Source organism: Rhipicephalus microplus, chromosome 6, assembly GCF_043290135.1.
Source record: "Rhipicephalus microplus isolate Deutch F79 chromosome 6, USDA_Rmic, whole genome shotgun sequence".
NCBI lineage: Eukaryota > Metazoa > Arthropoda > Arachnida > Ixodida > Ixodidae > Rhipicephalus > Rhipicephalus microplus.
In genome coordinates this window covers 200,850,802-200,869,169 of record NC_134705.1, presented here as the reverse complement: position 1 = coordinate 200,869,169, position 18,368 = coordinate 200,850,802, and the positions used below count along the sequence as shown (strand labels likewise).

Genomic DNA, 18,368 nt, shown 5'->3' with positions numbered 1-18,368 from the left:
TTTAAGAACCCGAGTGTTTTGTTAGCAGATGCAATGATGTTCGTACTTGACAATGGTACTACTGGAAATTGCTAGCCGCAAAGGTCTATGCACCTGTCTTGATGGTAAATATAGGAGAAGAACCTTGCCATTTTCGCAGTAAGCCTTCTGACTAGTATCTTTCAGCATCAGTTACATATTGAAGATTTTCAAACATAATCTGTGCATTCCAGGAAGTGCGACTGACAACATGAATGTGCATTATGTGACTACTAATAGCTTGAACCCTGCAGTGCCGCATTGATCACTTCGCACGAATGTGACTGGAATTTTCGAAGCCTGCTAAGTTAAAGGAGTACTGACACACTTGTATGCTCGTTGTTATGGAGCTCATAAAGAGGTTTTCATATATTAAAGGCTGAAACATGGCAAGTATGATCATTTGGAATCAAGAAATTATTATATCTAGCACTTAGGTTGGTTTAAGAAGACCAGGCACTGTGTTATCAATTTTATCTTAATATCATGACACAGGGAAACATTTGCTGACGTCTGAATAATTATAATATGTTGATGCATATACCACCTTGATATCTAAACTTAATTTTGTTCATCAAAGTAAGCATATGGTGTTATATGACTTGGCGCATGTCAAAAAAGTGAAGTCAGTACTCCTTTCAATAGTAGTAATATGCACGATTGATTCGATTGCACATTTATATACTGTACTGAGTTTTCTTTTATTTTTTAGTTTATCAGTAGCTCATTATATTATGACACTTTGAAATGGCATCTCATAGTTTAAACCCTTTGTGACCCTGCTTGCCAAGGATTGCACACTCAGATCTGCACTAAACATAACAGCACGAATGCTACGCACACGTATTGGCCTGCATCCTAACAACCTGCTTACTCCCCCCCCCCTTTTTTTTTCATATATTTTCAACGACTGTCCTTGCCATCTCAGAGTTTGCAAGCAGAAAAATTGCATCTGCGCAAGCAGTAAGAATAAACACCCACATTTCATTAATATGAATTCTCAACTCATAATGAGTGAGATGTAGTGACAGGGATGTGAACATCTATTCATAATGGGTAGCTTTTCTTCATGTATGAAACATATTTGAATATTTTTCAAGGCTGTTCATATTTGAATAGTTTTGAAACACTTTTGAGAAACATGTTAGGCATTACCACAAAAACGCAGGCTTTCAAACACAGTAGCTTTTCAATGTTATAATTACTTTCATAGGTTGGCAAACTTGCTCAGACTCAGATGAAACTGTGAATCTGAGGGAGTCCGGTTCAGGAAGGTCTTAGCCTTAAGGGCAAAATATTACAGTAATTGGATGAGTCAAAGTGAGCTCTACACATTTTTGCCGACTAATGATTACTGAAAACGTATCTCAGACATGTCATGAGTTAAGATAAGCACAACTGAGCGTTAATCTCTTCTCCAAACAGCATGCTCTTGTGGCATGCATGACGCAAGCATGTTTTTCACTTCCACGATTTCATGTGCAGACACATTTTTTTCTTTCATTTTGAGTTCTTAATTTGTCAGATCAAATTTTTCAAAGATGTTTGGCGCAGTGCACGTATACTCTTTCCTGTGCGCCTATCCTCCTTGGTTTTTTGTTGTAGCAGTGCGTCGCACGGTGTCAAAGCCGCCACCACCCGAGCAAGATTGTGATTGGCGCAAGTTGCTTAAGTGTCTTGACTGCTTTAGCTCACAATGTAAGTCCTCGTATGGTTCTTTGCACGTGCACACACACACGTCGAGTATATGTGTGACCGTTAGGCTCGTTGACTGGGACATTGGAGAACGCAACGCACGCTTGTTGCTTTCCTTGGGCAAGTGACATGCTTTTTCTTGGGAGCATAGCTTCCATTGTAGCACCTCCACTCGTACGCTTCTCTGGGCGCTTTTTCTTCATCTTTCTCTCTTCTTTGGCTTTGCATAACTCGAGGCATTTAGTAGCAAAGCTAATCTTCAACCGGCATCTGAAATGTTGGACTGGCTGTTCTGGCCGTTACTTTGAAAATTGGTAAAAGAGCTGACACATGGTGCAGCTGTGCTTCATTTTAATAGTACCTATAAAGGTTCTTATGCCAGTGATTGCGTATTGTACTGAGCTTTAAAAATAAGTGCTTTTTGTCAGATGTTGTGTCCTTGCAAGAGGTAAAATCACGTTGACAGTGGTTACCTTAATTTTTTATAATTGCACCTGCAGGCAGTGCTGTAGTTGCCTCGGTTTATACCTTAATTTGTGGCCTATTCATTTAGAAACTACTGACTTGTACCACCATAAAATTCATGGTGCCTTGCTTTGTTCACTATACCTCACACTGGCCATTTATCGATAACATCTTTATGATGTATTCTGGGCAATCTCAATTAAGAGCAAGGCATGCAGCTGGGCTATAATTAATGTGAAAAGCATACGGTAGTCTGTTTAGAGTTGAGAGTAGAACTAGTCTATAGAGATAGAGAGTAGAAGGCACATTTGGTCTGGCATGTCTCATTTATTGCTTATTTCACAATGGCCATGTGTGAAATCATGCCTATGTCTAGGCTTTTCTCAGTTTTATTTCAAAGAGTCAAGTATTTCAAAGATCGTCATATGCAAGTGTGAGTGAAGAATGAAACTGTGTTGTTTTTCTCGCTGTTTTGTTGCAAAAACCTTCCCTTCTCCATCGTCTTCCCACGCTTGTTTTGGGCACTCTCACGAACGCCCATTTCGTCCAATCAGCTCCCCGGGAGAACGGTGACGACGACGGTAAGCGGGCAAACCTTCTCCAGTGTGTCGCTGTGCATGAGCTGTCGTCCTTTGGTTGTGTTTTAGCCAAATAAGTTTTCCAAGTTTTCCAGTCCACTTGAATCTCCTGTTCATCTCACTGCCCTCTTGATGTTGGCTTCAAGTAGTGTTGTCTGTGTGTGCGTGTGTGCTTTAGCCGCAATCTATTGAACCACAATGTCATAATAGCGTCGTGGCACAGCTGCCTGTGTCTGAATCTAAAATTCACCTTCTGTTACATTTGTTTCAAGCATTTTTTGTTTCCAAACATCAGTTAAAGCACTATCACTGTGGGCAGTGAAATATGTAATGTGGTCTTCCAGAATGTTCGGCTTCCAAACAAGTAAAGGAATCATAGTAGTGTTCTGCGTAAATTTTGCATGCATTTAAAGGTCTTAAATAGGCTGCGATTGATAGATTGCCTAGTATTCAAGTAATTAACTTTCAGACTGTAACAAGTGGTATTGTCTTTTCACTCATCAAAAATATACTACTAGCTGTTACTTAAGCTATGTTCGTCAGTTGCTTCTACTGGGATTTGTGAATCTGCCAAAAGTATTTTTATTTTATTTCTGACTTCATTTGTTTGTACCTTTTAATCTGGCATGTGTTCTGCACACAATGTCATAGCATGGTATTACGATAATATGACATTTTGCTAAAAGTGTTTTGTCATGATATAGTTATAAGCGACGAGTACATAGTTACTACGCCTTGTGACACCTAACAATGGTAGAAATTGTGCATAATTTTTTTAACAAACACTCGTAGCATTGCCTCGTGGTTGCCCTGGTTCTCATTCTGACCTTGTGCATATGTCTGAGTGTGCATTGCCTTGGAAGTGGCTAATGTGTTGAAACTACCTTTAGGATTGAAACTGACAATGCAACTATTACTCATCGCATAGTCATTCACTGCACCCCATTTCAAGTTTATATTACTGCAGAGTGTTTCACTGAAAAGTATAAGAAATTATTTTGATGAGATTTTTGCCTGATGGGTGATTCTGCAAAAAGTGCGCATGTGTTTTTTTGCTTCGCTTACTTTTTATACTTTTTATTCACAGAGATTCGGTCTGAGCAGTTTTCTTTGGATGTGTGCCGAAGCATGGTGGCGCTCATGGACGTATCCTTTTTGCAACTGTGCATTTATGTATTGTGAAGTATATTGTATTACTCATTCTTGGCTTAAAATAAACATTTAGAAGTTTATTCCATAAAGCACATGGCTACATTTCTCTCAGCCACTCAGTCCGTTTTTGTTGCTCTTGATACATCTAATGATAGGCTACCTTACAAAATTTATCTTCATGCGTACACGCCTTATCTTCATGCCTTACAAAATTTATCTTTGTCTTCTTCAAACTTGAGATCTGCAAGTCTCATGCCTAGAGAACGATTTTAATCTTTCTTTGTGTACTAACTGAAAAAACAAGTTTAGCCACAGAAGACGTAAAAGAATTGTAACATAATTTTATCATTTTGTTATGACATCTCAATGAAACTCTTGTCAATAACTGTCATATGCAAAATACTTGAAGTTTTCGTTTTGACATAAGCACAGGCTATTCAGAAAACCTTGTTTATTACTAGATGAACCATGTAATTGGCTTCCACCACATGTGCTACCAAACAAATTTCTACATTACGCTGTGCATTGTGAATTTGGCCCAGGGCTACTTCAAGAGCCACGACGAAAAGTTGACATGAAGGTCAACATTTCTGTATGAATCAGCTCAAGAAGATAAGCTAGATGATTCTGTCAAAGCAATGACAAATGTACAAAGTGAAATTAATGGGCAAAAGTTAGTGACATAGGACCTAGGAGTGTGCCCTCTAATGATGGCAACTGATTAAGCCTGTAGTATAGTGACAGGCAAGTGAAACTCCCATACCTTCGGTATCCACTACATTTTACTGTACAATGCACCTATAATAAATTGTCTAGGGTGCATGTGGGGATACACAGACCCCCCCCCAAAAAAAGAGAGTGCCATATCGCCATCTTTTGAGTATATATGCCACATGAATAAACTATGGGGCATATTTGCTAAGAACATTGCATGCGCAGATGTAATTAGTGCTGAACCCTATCTATATAAGACACATTCATTAATGTTAAATTCAACGCTTTGGGATTTCTGACCAAAACCGAAATTCTTTGTATATTTTGCTTCATAATCACATGGGCATAGGTGCCAAGTTGAAAAAACTCCTCCACAATTTCTTTTTCAGCAAATGTTCGGTGTGCTTACTTTGGCAGCAATGTGCCCATTTTTTCTTGACTCTTTGCTTGCTACTCTTAGGACGACCATTCAGGAAAACTTGGGCTGGATGAGTTCAGAGCTCTCTGGATCCTAGTTAGGACCTGGAAGGTGTGTTTTGCACAGAAAGCTCTTATACTAATGGTTTTATGTGTCATTTGCTCATGCATGTTTGTATCACAAATTAAGTAGTTATTTTTCATGCAACTGCTTTAAAAAAAGAGCCCAGCTTTGTTGTGACCATAATAGGTTGACTTCATCAAATATGTGACGGCCTTGTTGGCAGTTCGGTGACAGTATTTCTTTTGCCAATTTCCTATTGTAGAACCAATTCTATTCACATCTCTTTAAGTTCTAATTTTGTTGGTTGAGTGGTTTCGTCAAAATAAATAAAAACCAATCTTGCCATAGTTGCTTTTTAACCTGACAGCAGCCATGGTTTGATGAAATTTAGGGAAACAGGCTTAATAAATATGTACTGTATAACCCTCTGTTAGTGATAATTTATTGACATAATACACATACATGATAGCAGAGGCTTGCAGAAGAAGCTGTCATATTCAATGGAAACCCCTGTTTACTGTCGTAATGATTTAAATTTTGCGGGAGAATTTTTAGTTTCCTAAAAACCTGGCTTTGTCGTCAAACCTCCCTCACTTTGCCATATGTAAGAGGCTCGTGTCATATATAAACAGACTGTTATATGCCCAGGTTGCAGTGATGCCGTATATTATTCTAGGGATCGATTTTTTATATGCCCCGCCATGGGGGTCTAATGGCTGAGGTACTCGGCTGCTATCTCGCAGGACGTGGGATCGAATCCCAGCTGCGGCGGCTTCATTTTCAATGGAGGAGAAAATGCTGTAGGCCCTTGTGCTCAGATTAGGGTGCATGTTTAAGAACCCCAGGTGGTCTCAATTTTCAGAGCCCTCCACTATGGCGTCTCTCATAATCATATGGTGGTTTTGAGACGTTAAACCCCACATATCAAACAATCAGTTTTTTTACATAATGCACAAGTTGTAGCAAATAGTTAGCTTTGGCATATGAGGTAGTTTATATCATCACAACAACACGAAGGCAATCATTGATAAATTGCTATAAATCAATCTTTAATCGTTGTTCTTGTAGTGACATAGAGAGCAATGCACGAGCCTGGCATTTCTGGAATATTTTGGAAAGTAATGTTCACTGGTGCGCACTTATTCACTGTGTGAGTAATTTGTATGCTCTCTTTTTTCTTTTCAGAATGTCTTCACAGCATTTGACAAAGACGGATCAGGCTATTTGAACACGTTCGAGCTGAGGGCTGCCTTGAATTCCGCCGGTGAGGCCTACATCTCTAAAGCCTACTTATGCCAAACATTTGCATAACTGTTATTAAATCATGACTGTACCTAATTCATGGACGGTTTCCATTCATATTTGTTAGACTTGCAATGTTTATAGCAAAAACAACATTTGTTAGATGCTCTTTGTTACATCTGTAATTTTTTTATTATTAAACAGTGTTTGTAGTACTGCCATGCTCAAGCATTATACGTGTATACATTTTGCACACTTTGTTACCTCTGCTGCGTTCTGGTCCAGCAAAAAAAAAATTCTATAGAGGTTGTAGGAAGGAGGTGAAGTACGAAATTTCCAGTTGTACTCTACTGTAACTTAATTACAGGGGCAATTACAATTGTTTTTCATAATGCCTTGTTCACTAAGTACCAAGGCTTTGTAAACCTCATTATTTTTAAACTTATAGCCTAATAGTGTATTATTTCAGATGTATTAATTTATAGAAAGTGACATTTAATTTTGCATGAATGATGGAGGATGAGCATGGTTTTTAGTGCTTATCGGTTGAACCAAAACAGTTTATTATAATGCATTAGCTTCGTAGCATACATGAGAAACATGAGCATTGCTTACTTACTTCCTAGGCAATTTAGTTATCTTCATGATCAAGATTGTTATTTCCTGGGTTGCTTCCAGATATTTTTGTCAAGTTTAGAGTAAATATTTTCAGTGGCCTTCAATGTATTGTCTGTCTTTTCACTGAATTGTTGTTTTTTCATGGTTTTCTGTTTACTTATTTAGGTGCGAGATAATTCTGTGCATTGAAAATATGGTTTTACCATGTCTCACACATTCAAAATTGTGAGAACTGTCTGGTGGATGAACGAGTTATAGTTTTCATTTATACAGTTTTGTAGTGTTTACATGATGCAGACTCTGTGCAAGAGTGCTACATAAATAAATGTCCAATTTAAGAGCGTGCCATTTTATGTATATCACATGTGGGAAATATTTCTGACATAAAGTGCAATGAAAACTGGAAACTGTTACACTCGTACTGATCTTAGAACTTGCAGACATAGTCTAAACATAAATGCTTCCTAGATAAACACAGCTTACTTGAAATGTTATTCCTTTCAACAGTGGCTTTGCTTTTCAATGATGTTTTATGTATTTTCCACTCTGTGCACAGCTGCTACACCGCTTAAAAGAAAAAAAACTTGGCATCTAGTTCCACATCTGAAACAAATTTACACGTAATTGCATCTAATTCTACTGCAAAATTTCACTGTTCATAAACGCATATGTCATGTAAATATATGCATATACATATTGAATTTTAAATTGTCCAATATCTTTTTCTGTTTCCTAGGATACCAAGTGAACCAGCATATTCTCAAAGCTCTGGTCCTTCGGTACGGCAATGACGATGGCAATATTGCTTTTGAGGACTTCATTGGTTGTGCGGTAAAGCTGAGGACCATGATAGGTGAGATATGTCGAACCACACTGCCGTTATCTTTCACTGAACCTTGGCATTAGTTATGTGGGCAACAGCTTTTAAGAAAGCTCACTGCAAGGCCTGTAACTTGATCGAATTAGCCTTGTTATCATGACCTCACTGAAACATACCGCCTGGATTTCACTTAATTATTTTCTTCAAAGTGCATTTTATGGGTAATGATGTGGCTAAGATACAGTACCCAGAATAAGCCCTTGGTAATCAGCTGGATAAAAATATCTTCATGTACCTGTATATGCAGAATTATTGTCTGCACATGGGTGTGTTTCTGTGAGGTATGTGATGTATCATTTTGCTAAAGACTGTAAATGAGTGTAGAGTTTATGTAATGAATTGCACATAATTAATCACTTGTAATCAGTTACATTTCTCACAATATTTCTTATTGATTTATTGCACCTGCTTACTCAGTTACACTGGGTAGTTCAGCCACTACATTTAGTAACCAATTAGATGTGGACAAGTACTGCTAGACAAGCTGTTATTAGACAAGCTGTAACAGACCTGAAGCAGTTGAATACAATCTATTGCATAAAACCTGCTCTTATGCCACACAGCAGTCTCGTGCACATTCACATGGGTAAACCTGACTCTCGGTATTTTGTTCCTTATACTCAGGCACAGAAACTGTATTGTCTGTTCTACTTTCTATATCTCACGATGTTTGTGCTTGTCCAGGCAGCGTAAGTTGGAAGTTGGTGCATGTTGGTAGTCCCATAGTCTTCATATTTTCATTGGATAGTTCTCAATCTTAGTTTGTCGATTTCACCATCCTGCAGTATTTGCACACTTAAACAGGGCTCTTCCCTCCAACACACGTAGTGGGAGCTTTCCGGATTGTTGCTGATATCCGCACAAGGAAACAAGAGAAGATGACAAACAAAAACATTTTGGAAATCAGTTGTGGTAAAGATGAACAACATGTGAGGGGCTGTAGTGGACAGGTTGAAAAAGTTGGTCGACTCCACTTTTTACTGTATTTGTGTGAAGTAGAACAAAAGTTGTGAGGAAAGCAATGTACTAATAGTAATAGCTTTTCAAGTGAAGTAATGGCAATCTGGCACTTTTTCTGTAGCATCAGTGGGCCTGGAAGTGTAGAAGTCGGGCTAGTCGCTACGTATTGAAAGGTTACAATAGCTCGTGACATACAGAATGGCTAAGCAACTCTTGTATTTTCACTGAATTTGTATAAAAGCCACACCATATGTTTCGTGCTAGCTTTAGCCTTCTGGTATGCACACATATCTTGCGACAGAGATGTGTAAGTATGCTTTCTGTGATTGCACGTACATTAAGATGGCAAGTAACTAGCAGTTGCAGGTCTGTGCATTTTCCGTGTTTCTAGTTTAGTGTTCAGATCAGTACTAGCACCTACAGTGTGTGCTTGAGGTTTTCCATGCTGCTTGTGAACCATGTTTCTTGCTCCTGGTATATTTTCAGATATTTTTTATGAGAAGAGTAAGTTACAGCACCAGGTATACGGGTGCAGTTTGCTTCTCTTATCTTCAGAGGTGTGGTAACTTTTTTCTAATTAAGAACATAAGAGCTGCAGCGAGTTGTTGACCGACGCGGTCTCCTAGTGAAATACTGCGTTTTTTCTGAAGTCGGCAATTCTCGCTGAAACATGCATGGTTGTATAGTTAAGGGACCATATCTTTTAAAAATATTTGGTTGCTGAATGTTAGCATTGTCTTCTACTATTTTCAAAAGTGCATAGTTGTGAAGCTAGTATGGTAATTTTTTTCCGTTTGTATTGGCTAATGTATGCATTCATAACACACATATATGCACACATATATTTCATGACATGTAATGCAAGATGCCTTTGGTTTCTTTGATTCACTTTCCTTTGGGTAATGTCTTTCCAATGCACATGAAACTTTTGACTGATTTGTGAAACCTTTGTAAAGTGTTGGCACTTTTTGTCGATGCCTATTCTTTTATGAATTATTTCTTTACATGCACAGTGTCTCCCAGTAAGTCACTCTCCTAGTGACATCTTTATAAAATATATTAAGCCATATTTTGTCTGCTATCCCACAAAATAAGGGTTGGGAGAATAAAATATTTCCATTTTGCATTACTGCCAAAACACATTCCCATATACAGGTCTGTAACCACTGTGGTTATTTCACCATATTTTTGAGGTTGACAGCATGCACCCAAGCATGTATGGAACAAAACAAATGCTCATGTAGTAAACAAAAGGACAAAAAGGTATTGTGTAGAACTTCTCTGCATAACTGTATTAATTTTGTTTTGGACAAGCTAATATTTGCTTTCGCTTATAAAAAGCTGTTCTATCGCCTGATGCCGCACAATGCCACAATCGAAGTCTTAAACATCTAAATTAAACAACAACAAAGAAATCCAACAATTTTGAAAAATAGGATGACATGGAATAAACTATGGAAGAAATTGGGAACATTGGTGCAAGCTATACAAAATAAAATTACAAGTCTAACAATAGGAAATATGGTATTGTTAATTAGAATACAATATATTGTTATGCAAAAAATTTTTGAATGAAAGACGAAGAAGGCAACAATTGCGTGCTAGCATTTTTCATTTCATTCCTTGTCTCTCGTTCAAAAAATTTATATGAGAGATGAAGAATATCATGGGTGACCAATTGAATCAATCTTGTTTCTAGCTAAGCAGACTAGGAATAAATTGCACATAACTGGTGCTATAGTTGCAGTTGAATAGAAGAAGTGATGAACAACCTAATTCATATAGAGTAGACGATCAATTGAAATGCATGGTGGAATTGGCATCAAAATAGAAGGAACACATGGCAGGGAATAATAGAAAAATAATAGCTCGTACATCCATACTGATAGAATGGGCTGTTGCATCTGTCAGCAATCCATGTTCAGGCTCCCCATATCGTCTGCGAGTGATATGACTAGCCAACATTTTCTATTGGTTGCAATGCTCTATGCTGTGGCACGTATTTTTGGTGCGTGAAAAAGTCCTTTTATGGAAAAACTTTCACAATTCGTGAGGCTTAGAACTTGCTTTCTTGTGCTATGCATAATTATAATGGTGGAGCCCTGTGCAATGGGAAAAAAATAACTTGGTGAGTGGGCTAGTGCGGATATTTCATTAGTCGTGGTGTATAGATAGAAATAAACCCTGTATAAGAATGTGAATGCTAATACCTGCCAGCAAACTATATTGGGGTGCATTTTGCTTGTTCTAATCAAAATTAAATTAAAAATTTTCAGAGGTGTTCAAGGAGAAAGACACAAGAAATATTGGAAGTGCGGTGTTTACAATTGATGAGGTATGTGTGTTTGTGTAATTTTGTACCCTTCGTTGTTTTGATGCATTATTTTTTTACTTGAAAGCAATAGCTTAGTACTTCAGTTTAGCTTAGAATTCATCACTCAGGGTGAAACCATTATTGTGGTATGTCTAATGGCAACTAACTACCCTAATGTAAGCAGACTTTCTTGAAGACTAGGCTGTGGCAATATGAGGCTTTCGGTCAGCTTTTTCTGCTAAGAGTTGAAGCATTTGGAAATTAGACTCATCAACTTAGAGTCAGCAGTCTGATGATGATTAGTGAAATTTGTCTCGCGATGTGAAAGACTGAGAAAAATCGTCAAGTTACCACATTCAATGGAAATAAGTATAAGACTAGTTTAAAAGTGGCTCACTATACGCTTGAAGTAGTTGTTGCACTTTATTAACAGTTATTATTTATACGTGCTGTGAAGTTATTAGAGCAGAACATTTTGTACTGTCTAGTTTTTTTAAGGGTACAATATGCATGAGGATAGTGTCATTTTAATGCCTAAATAATTATAATTATAAAGAAGATTTATTAAGCAGAAAGGTTGATGCTTGGAAGGCTTGGAAGGCGATGCACCAGCCGCAATTCCCGAGCTCGAGCCGCTGCTGCCCACTCGATGCTGCTGCCACTGCGCCGGAGTACTTCCTCTTCTTTACAATGGCCCCACGGAGGAAAAAAGGAGCCATCCTGGCGACTTAGTCCTGTGCAGGCGGCGTTGAACCATGGTACTGCTTGAGCCTCTGGACATGTACAACCTTGCGGTTGCGACGTCGCAAGTCTGATGGTGGCTTAAGAGGCTCAATGAGGTAGTTTACTAGCGAAGTTTGTTCGAGAATACGATATGGCCCATCGTACTTTGGCAGAAGTTTGGAAGAGAGCCTAGGTGTGCGATGCGGCACTGACAGCCATACAAGAGCACCCGGAAGAAAAACGGGAGTTGAGGTCTGGGCATCATGAATTGCTTTTTGCCTGTTTTGGTCATCGCAGGTAAAGCGACGAGCTAACTGGCGGCATTCTTCTGCGTGTCTGGCGGCGTCCAAGATCGGTAGGCACTCGGATGTGTCCGGTCGATAGGGCAAGATGGTGTCAATGGTGTGGGAGGGGTGACGGCCGTAGAGGAGGTAAAAAGGGGAGAAGTCTGTTGTCGCTTGCGTTGCCGTATTATAGGCGTATGTAATGAATGGGAGGACTAAGTCCCAGTTAGAGTGGTCAGGCGTCACATACATAGATAGCATGTCACCGAGAGTACGATTAAAGCGCTCGGTAGCCCTATTGGTTTGAGGGTGGTAAGCGGTACATGTGCGATGTACAATAGCACACTCAGCGAGCAATTTTTCAATGACCTCGGTCACTGAGGAGTTCTTGAGGGCCTCCATGACGCAACACAAAGTGACGCAGTAGGAAAGTGGCAACCTCCTGTGCCGTAGCCGTGTTAAGAGCAGCGGTCTCGTCATAGCGCGTTAGGTGGTCGATAGCAACTATTATCCACCTGTTGCCAGTCGGAGTCAATGGAAGTGGCCCATAAATATCTATTCCAACCCGTCCGAAGGGTCGGGAAGGGCATGGTAAAGGCTGCAGTTCACCGGTGGAGGCGTGTGGTGGAGATTTTCGGCGCTGACATTCGGCACAAGAGCGGACGAAGTTGCGGACGAAGGTATACATACCACGCCAGTAGTAGCGATGTCGAAGCCTTTCGTAGGTCTTGAAGACTCCTGCGTGGCCACATTGTGGGTCAGCGTGAAAAGAGGAACAAATCTGCGACCTCATAGTTCGTGGAACGACGAGCAGCCACTTGCGTCCCTCTGGTGCGTAGTTGCGTCGATAGAGAAGCGTGTCACGTATCGAGAAGTGTGGAACTTGGTGCCGAAGCGTTCGCGTCTTTGGGAGTTCAGAAGTGTCGGAGAGATGATTGAGGAGAGACGCAGTCTACGGGTCATTGCGTTGTTCAATAGCAGTGGTGTCAAAGTCAAGCGATGACAATGTGGAATCGCAAGCGGAGTCAGCTGTGGCATTCTGGGACAGGGGGGAACAGGTAAGGGCGTCGGCGTCAGCATGCTTCCGTCCTGACCGATCTTGTCGTAATCTTGAATTTTCAACGCCCAGCGAGCGAGGCGGCCAGATGGGTCTTTTAACGTCGAAAGCCAGCACAACGCGTGGTGGTCGGTCACGACGTCAAAAGAACGACCATATACATATGGGCGAAACTTTCCAAGGGCCCACACAATGGCCAAGCACTCCTTTTCTGTGACGCTGTAGTTGCTCTCAGCCTTGGTAAGTGTGCGACTAGCGTATGCCACGACGTATTCCTGATGTTCCGGTTTACGCTGTACAGCACCCAGGCCTACACCACTGGCGTCGGTGTGGATTTCAGTTGGAGCTTTAGGATCGAAATGGCGTAGAATGGGTGGCGTCGTGAGAAGCCGTCGCAAGGTGGTGAAAGCCTCGTCGCAGGCAGGGGACCACGATAAGAGGTCTTTACAGCTGCTGAGAAGTTGCGTGAGAGGTGATATAATAGACGCAAAGTTTCGGACGAATCGCCGGAAATACGAACACAAGCCGATGAAACTTCGAAGTTCTTTGATGGTGGCAGGTTTAGGAAACGCCGGAACAGCTCGCAATTTCTCGGGATCCGGGAGGATGCCTTCCTTGGAAAGAACGTGGCCCAAAATGTTCAGTTGACGCATGGCAAATCGACATTTTTTGAGGTTTAATTGCAAACCGGCGTTAGTTAAGCAAGTAAGGACGTGCTGAAGGCGACGTAAGTGTGTGTCAAAGTTAGGGGCGAAGACCACGATATCATCGAGGTAACACAAGCATATCTTCCATTTTAGCCCACGCAGGATGTTGTCCATCATTCGTTCGAACGTTGCTGGTGCATTGCAAAGTCCGAAGGGCACGACGGTGAATTCATATAAGCCATCTGGCGTGACAAAAGCGGTTTTGGGGCGATCGGCCTCCGCCATAGGCACCTGCCAGTAGCCTGACCGCAAGTCTAACGAGGAAAAGAACTCGGCACCCTGCAAACTGTCTAAAGCATCGTCAATGGGCGGTAGTGGATAGACATCCTTCAGCGTGATCTTGTTCAATCGCCGGAAATCGACACAGAAACGAATAAAACCATCTTTCTTTTTGATGAGAACCACCGGAGACTCCCATGGGCTCTGTGAAGGTCGAATGACGCCTCTGCGAAGCATCTCGTCTACTTGGTCAGCAATGACGCGGCGTTCTGTAGCGGACACGCGATATGGTCGTTGTCGCAGCGGTGAGTGGGACCCAGTGTCGATGTGGTGTTCTACTGCTAAGGCACGGCCGAGAGATGTTTGTTCAACGTCGAAAGAATGGCGGTAGCTCTCAAGAATGGTGAGGAGTTGTGAACGCTGCGAAGATGTCAAATCTGCAGCGATGAATGGTTGAAATATCTTTGCCGACGTTGAGTCAGGCGCTGAGACGACAGCCAGTTCACAGACGGAGGTAGAAGGCACCTCATTGGGGACGGATATAATTCTGGAATAACTGATTGTCTCGACGTGGCCAAGGCACTCGTGACAAAGTAACGACGACTCATGATTATAAATTGGCATTGTGGTTGAGCCTTCTACAAGATCGTGAGCAGCAAAAGGCAGGGGGAGGGCTCTTCGGGCGACGAATATTGGAGATGGTGTGAAGAAGACCGTGCCGTCGGATATGGCGCTGCATGAAACTGGCACGAACGCAAAAGAGCATGGAGGGATGTAGGTGTTATCGCTAACGACAAGTTTAGCGGCAAACTGGGTGTCGACGAACGCTTTGTCATCCAGTGAGCAAAATTCAACCTCAGCCCTAGAACAGTCGATTACGGCGTTATGACGCGACAAAAAGTCCCATCCCGAAATAATATTATGGGAGCATGATGAAAGAACCACGAACTCTATCGTATACAGAACGTCCTGAATTGTCACGCGGGCTGTACATACTGCGGTCGGTTGAACAGGTTGAGCACTGGCTGTGCGAAGCGATAATCCGGAGAAAGGCGTCGTAACCTTACGAATTGAGCGGCAAAATCCAGCATCTATAACAGAAACAGCTGCACCGGTATCTGCAAGAGCGACAGTAGGGATATTTTCGTTGAACACATCAATAACATTGGTAGGTGACAAATGAGGACTTGGGCAAACCGAAACTTGCGCAGTTCTTGCCTCAGGAACTGCGTCGTCTAGTTTTCCTCCTCGTTAGGCGGGGGCCGTCGACGCATAGGAGAAGGCGAGCGGCGGCGTGGAGAGGGCGAGCGAAGACGTCCCGACCGAGGGCGGTGGTCGTCCTGGTAGCAGGGTGGCATTGGAGTGGAGGAACCGTATCGCGCGTTGGGGTCAAGCGGGAAGAAAGGCTCACGGTGGTTTTCATTGGTGATATGCGTCCGGCGGCAGCAATACCTTGGGACGTGTCCGGGGTATCGACAAGCGTAACATATCGGGCGATTGTCGAGGGTGCGCCACGGGTTGGCAGTGTTAGTGCTGGTCCAGTGAACTGGAGTTGGGGGATAGCTCGCGCGAGGCTGGAACGGAGGCGCAGGCGCCTTGCGAGTTGGCATGGCTGCAGCCGCGGCATAGGTGAGAGGAGCAGCCACAAGATTAGGCTCGAGAGCAGCTGGTAAGGCCTCGGCGACCTCTCCTTGAATGACGTCACGTAAAGATGATGGTAAAGTTGTGGTAGCTTCTGGTGTGAAAGGCACCAAGGAAAGCTGTCGTGCAACTTCTTCGCAGACAAATGCTTTTACTTCGGCTATTAGTGACGCTTGGTCATGACCACTGATCACACTAGACAGCGATGCCAAATCGTGCGCTGAAGGACGTCTTGTCAGAGCTCGCTGCTTCCGCAATTCATCGTAGCTTTGGCAGAGGCTAATTACGTCGTTAACAGTGGTCGGGCTTTTCGCCAAGAGCATTTGAAAAGCGTCGTCGTCAATCCCTTTGAGGATGTGCTTACATTTTTCAGCTTCAGTCATTTCGGCGTTCACGCGTCTGCACAAATCGTCGACGTCTTCTATGTAACTTGTGAAGGTTTCACCCGTTTCTTGTGCGCGTGTGCGTAAACGTTGCTCGGCTCGAAGTTTTCGGACGGCAGGTTGATCGAAGACTGATACAATCGACGTTTTAAATTGCGGCCACGTTCGGACGTCTGCCTCGTAGTTCCTAAGCGAAAGGCTGGCTACACCCGTGAGGTAGAACGACACGCGTGTCAACTTGTCCGCGTCCGTCCATCTGTTTAAAGCGCTCACCCGTTCGAAAGTCGAGAGCCAATCTTCAACGTCGTTGTCATCTGTTCCACTTAAGATTGGAGGCTCCCGCTGAGGAACACTGCCTGGACAAGTGGCCGGAAGAGATGGAAGCATCTGCTCATCGGCGTCCGGCATAGCAGAAGGTAGCCGTCGAGAACGGAGTTCCAGGATGGTAGCGGGAAGGTGTAAGGGACGGTACCCGGCACGGCTCCACCAATTATAAAGGAGATTTATTAAGCAGAAAGGTTGATGCTTGTAAGGCTTGGAAGGCGATGCACCAGCCGCAATTCCCGAGCTCGAGCCGCTGCTGCCCACTCGATGCTGCTGCCACTGCGCCGGAGTACTTCCTCTTCTTTACATAATCTTCAAAAGCAAGCTATTAAAATGAGTGCACATTATTATCTTAAGTTTGCGTGTACTGGGGACAGCTGCAAAGTGTAACTTCTTTATTGATTTATCATTATTACGAGCTGATTTGTTAACCATGAGAACTTAAATATTCTGAAGAGAGCATCCTCATTTGTAAGCAGATAAAGTAAACATTTTGTTATTCTTGTTGTGAAAATGATTTTATCAGCTTAAACAAGCAAATAAAGCCATAACATGGCAGGAAATGTTAAGATGTTTACCTTAGGTATTGGGGTTTCATATCAGCTACTAGTCACATTTAAAAGCACCTAATACTAGTACTTTTTGTTCATGATAAAAGCTTAGTTCAATTCGGGGAATTTTTTCTGCAAGATATGATGGCAGTGGTATGTAAGTCACTACCACACAGTCTTGCAAGCCAAATGAACATGATGCATACTTTCTTTTCTGTTCATTTTAGATGTGTTTCCAGGCAGGGTACCTTATTGCATACTGATGGCATTAGCATATTCAGGTGTCATTTGTGTAAATTGGGATGATTTAATTCCTGAAAAATTTTATTCATAAAATGTGCCTGTGCAATCACAAATAAGCAAGATAAAACAGTTCATTGTTTTCTTTGTTCATTCAGCATCTTACATAACATGCACATCGAATTCTCCTTTTTTCCTTTATCCCATCCAGTAACGTTTATGTGAATACTGTTTTAGCATTGTTCATCTTTAATACATAATGCTATAACCAATGCCCTTTCACAGTGGCTGGAGAACACGATGTATGCGTAACATTCTGGATGCAACCGACACGTACGAGCCAACAAGCTGCCAACTCCAGAAACTTCCAACATCTCTTCCGGGTCTTTGCCTCAATGCAAGCAGGCTTTCTGCAAAATATAAGGGTTTAAAAAACTCTCACTCTCTGCCAATGCGTAGCTTCTGCGAAGTGTCGCTGCTGCCTGTATTGTGTATTGAAAATTACGACTGTACAGTGGCTTATTTGTGAGGGCCGATTTTTGTAGCTGTATGTGAATGGTGCTAGGTGCTGCTTTGGACAACTCGCCACTAGTCGTCATCTTGCTGAGGCAACCATTTCCGGCCAAGCTGAAAGCCTTGCATTCTTCCTGTGCGCATGTCTTTTACCTGTGCTGAATGTGTCGATTGCGATGTCTGTGTGCACAGATTTGGATGCACGCAAAACATTGTTGTCTGCTTTTCTCACAAGATCTACGACGTTTATTTGTCGTCTTAGCATTACGCTGTTGAATTTCATCATAACTAACCTAATTGACGAGATAATGCAAGCTTGCACGTGCTGGTGTTTCATACCAGTATCTAGAACACAAGACCTGGCCAAGGTGAAATACGATAAAATGCAACATGCAATAGCAGCAGTCATTGTATTCCAAACTGTTCTTCTGTTGTGTTGAGCACTAAATGCCTAAACTTAACGAAATTCACAACTTATCTCAAATTTTTCTTTCATTTGCATAGCCTTGCATTATTGCCATATTTCTCTTTATGGTTTTGATTATTGAATTTTTAGTGGCAAAGTTTCGGCCGCAAGAAGTTATTGAAAAATTTTTGGCGATATTATAG

The 18,368-nt window shown here is 41.9% G+C and overlaps 1 protein-coding gene across 8 annotated transcripts in view; it reads left to right on the top strand.

Moving 5' to 3' along the window:
- Positions 1–18,143, top strand: part of LOC119166902 (calpain-B-like) — a 106,402-nt gene extending 88,259 nt beyond the window's left edge. For 5 of the 8 annotated variants that reach the window (XM_075867579.1, XM_075867577.1, XM_037418293.2 and 2 more), the window contains exons 14-21: positions 1,624–1,716; positions 2,733–2,759; positions 3,844–3,902; positions 5,083–5,151; positions 6,289–6,367; positions 7,700–7,816; positions 11,080–11,138; positions 17,532–18,143. In XM_075867579.1, the coding sequence (XP_075723694.1) occupies positions 1,624–1,716; positions 2,733–2,759; positions 3,844–3,902; positions 5,083–5,151; positions 6,289–6,367; positions 7,700–7,816; positions 11,080–11,138; positions 17,532–17,558 (530 nt within the window). In that variant the 3' untranslated portion in view covers positions 17,559–18,143. The remainder of the gene's footprint in view (positions 1–1,623; positions 1,717–2,732; positions 2,760–3,843; positions 3,903–5,082; positions 5,152–6,288; positions 6,368–7,699; positions 7,817–11,079; positions 11,139–17,531) is intronic. The other 3 variants (XM_075867575.1, XM_075867580.1, XM_075867581.1) reach the window with 3 other exon arrangements.
- Positions 18,144–18,368: the final 225 nt, after the last annotated feature.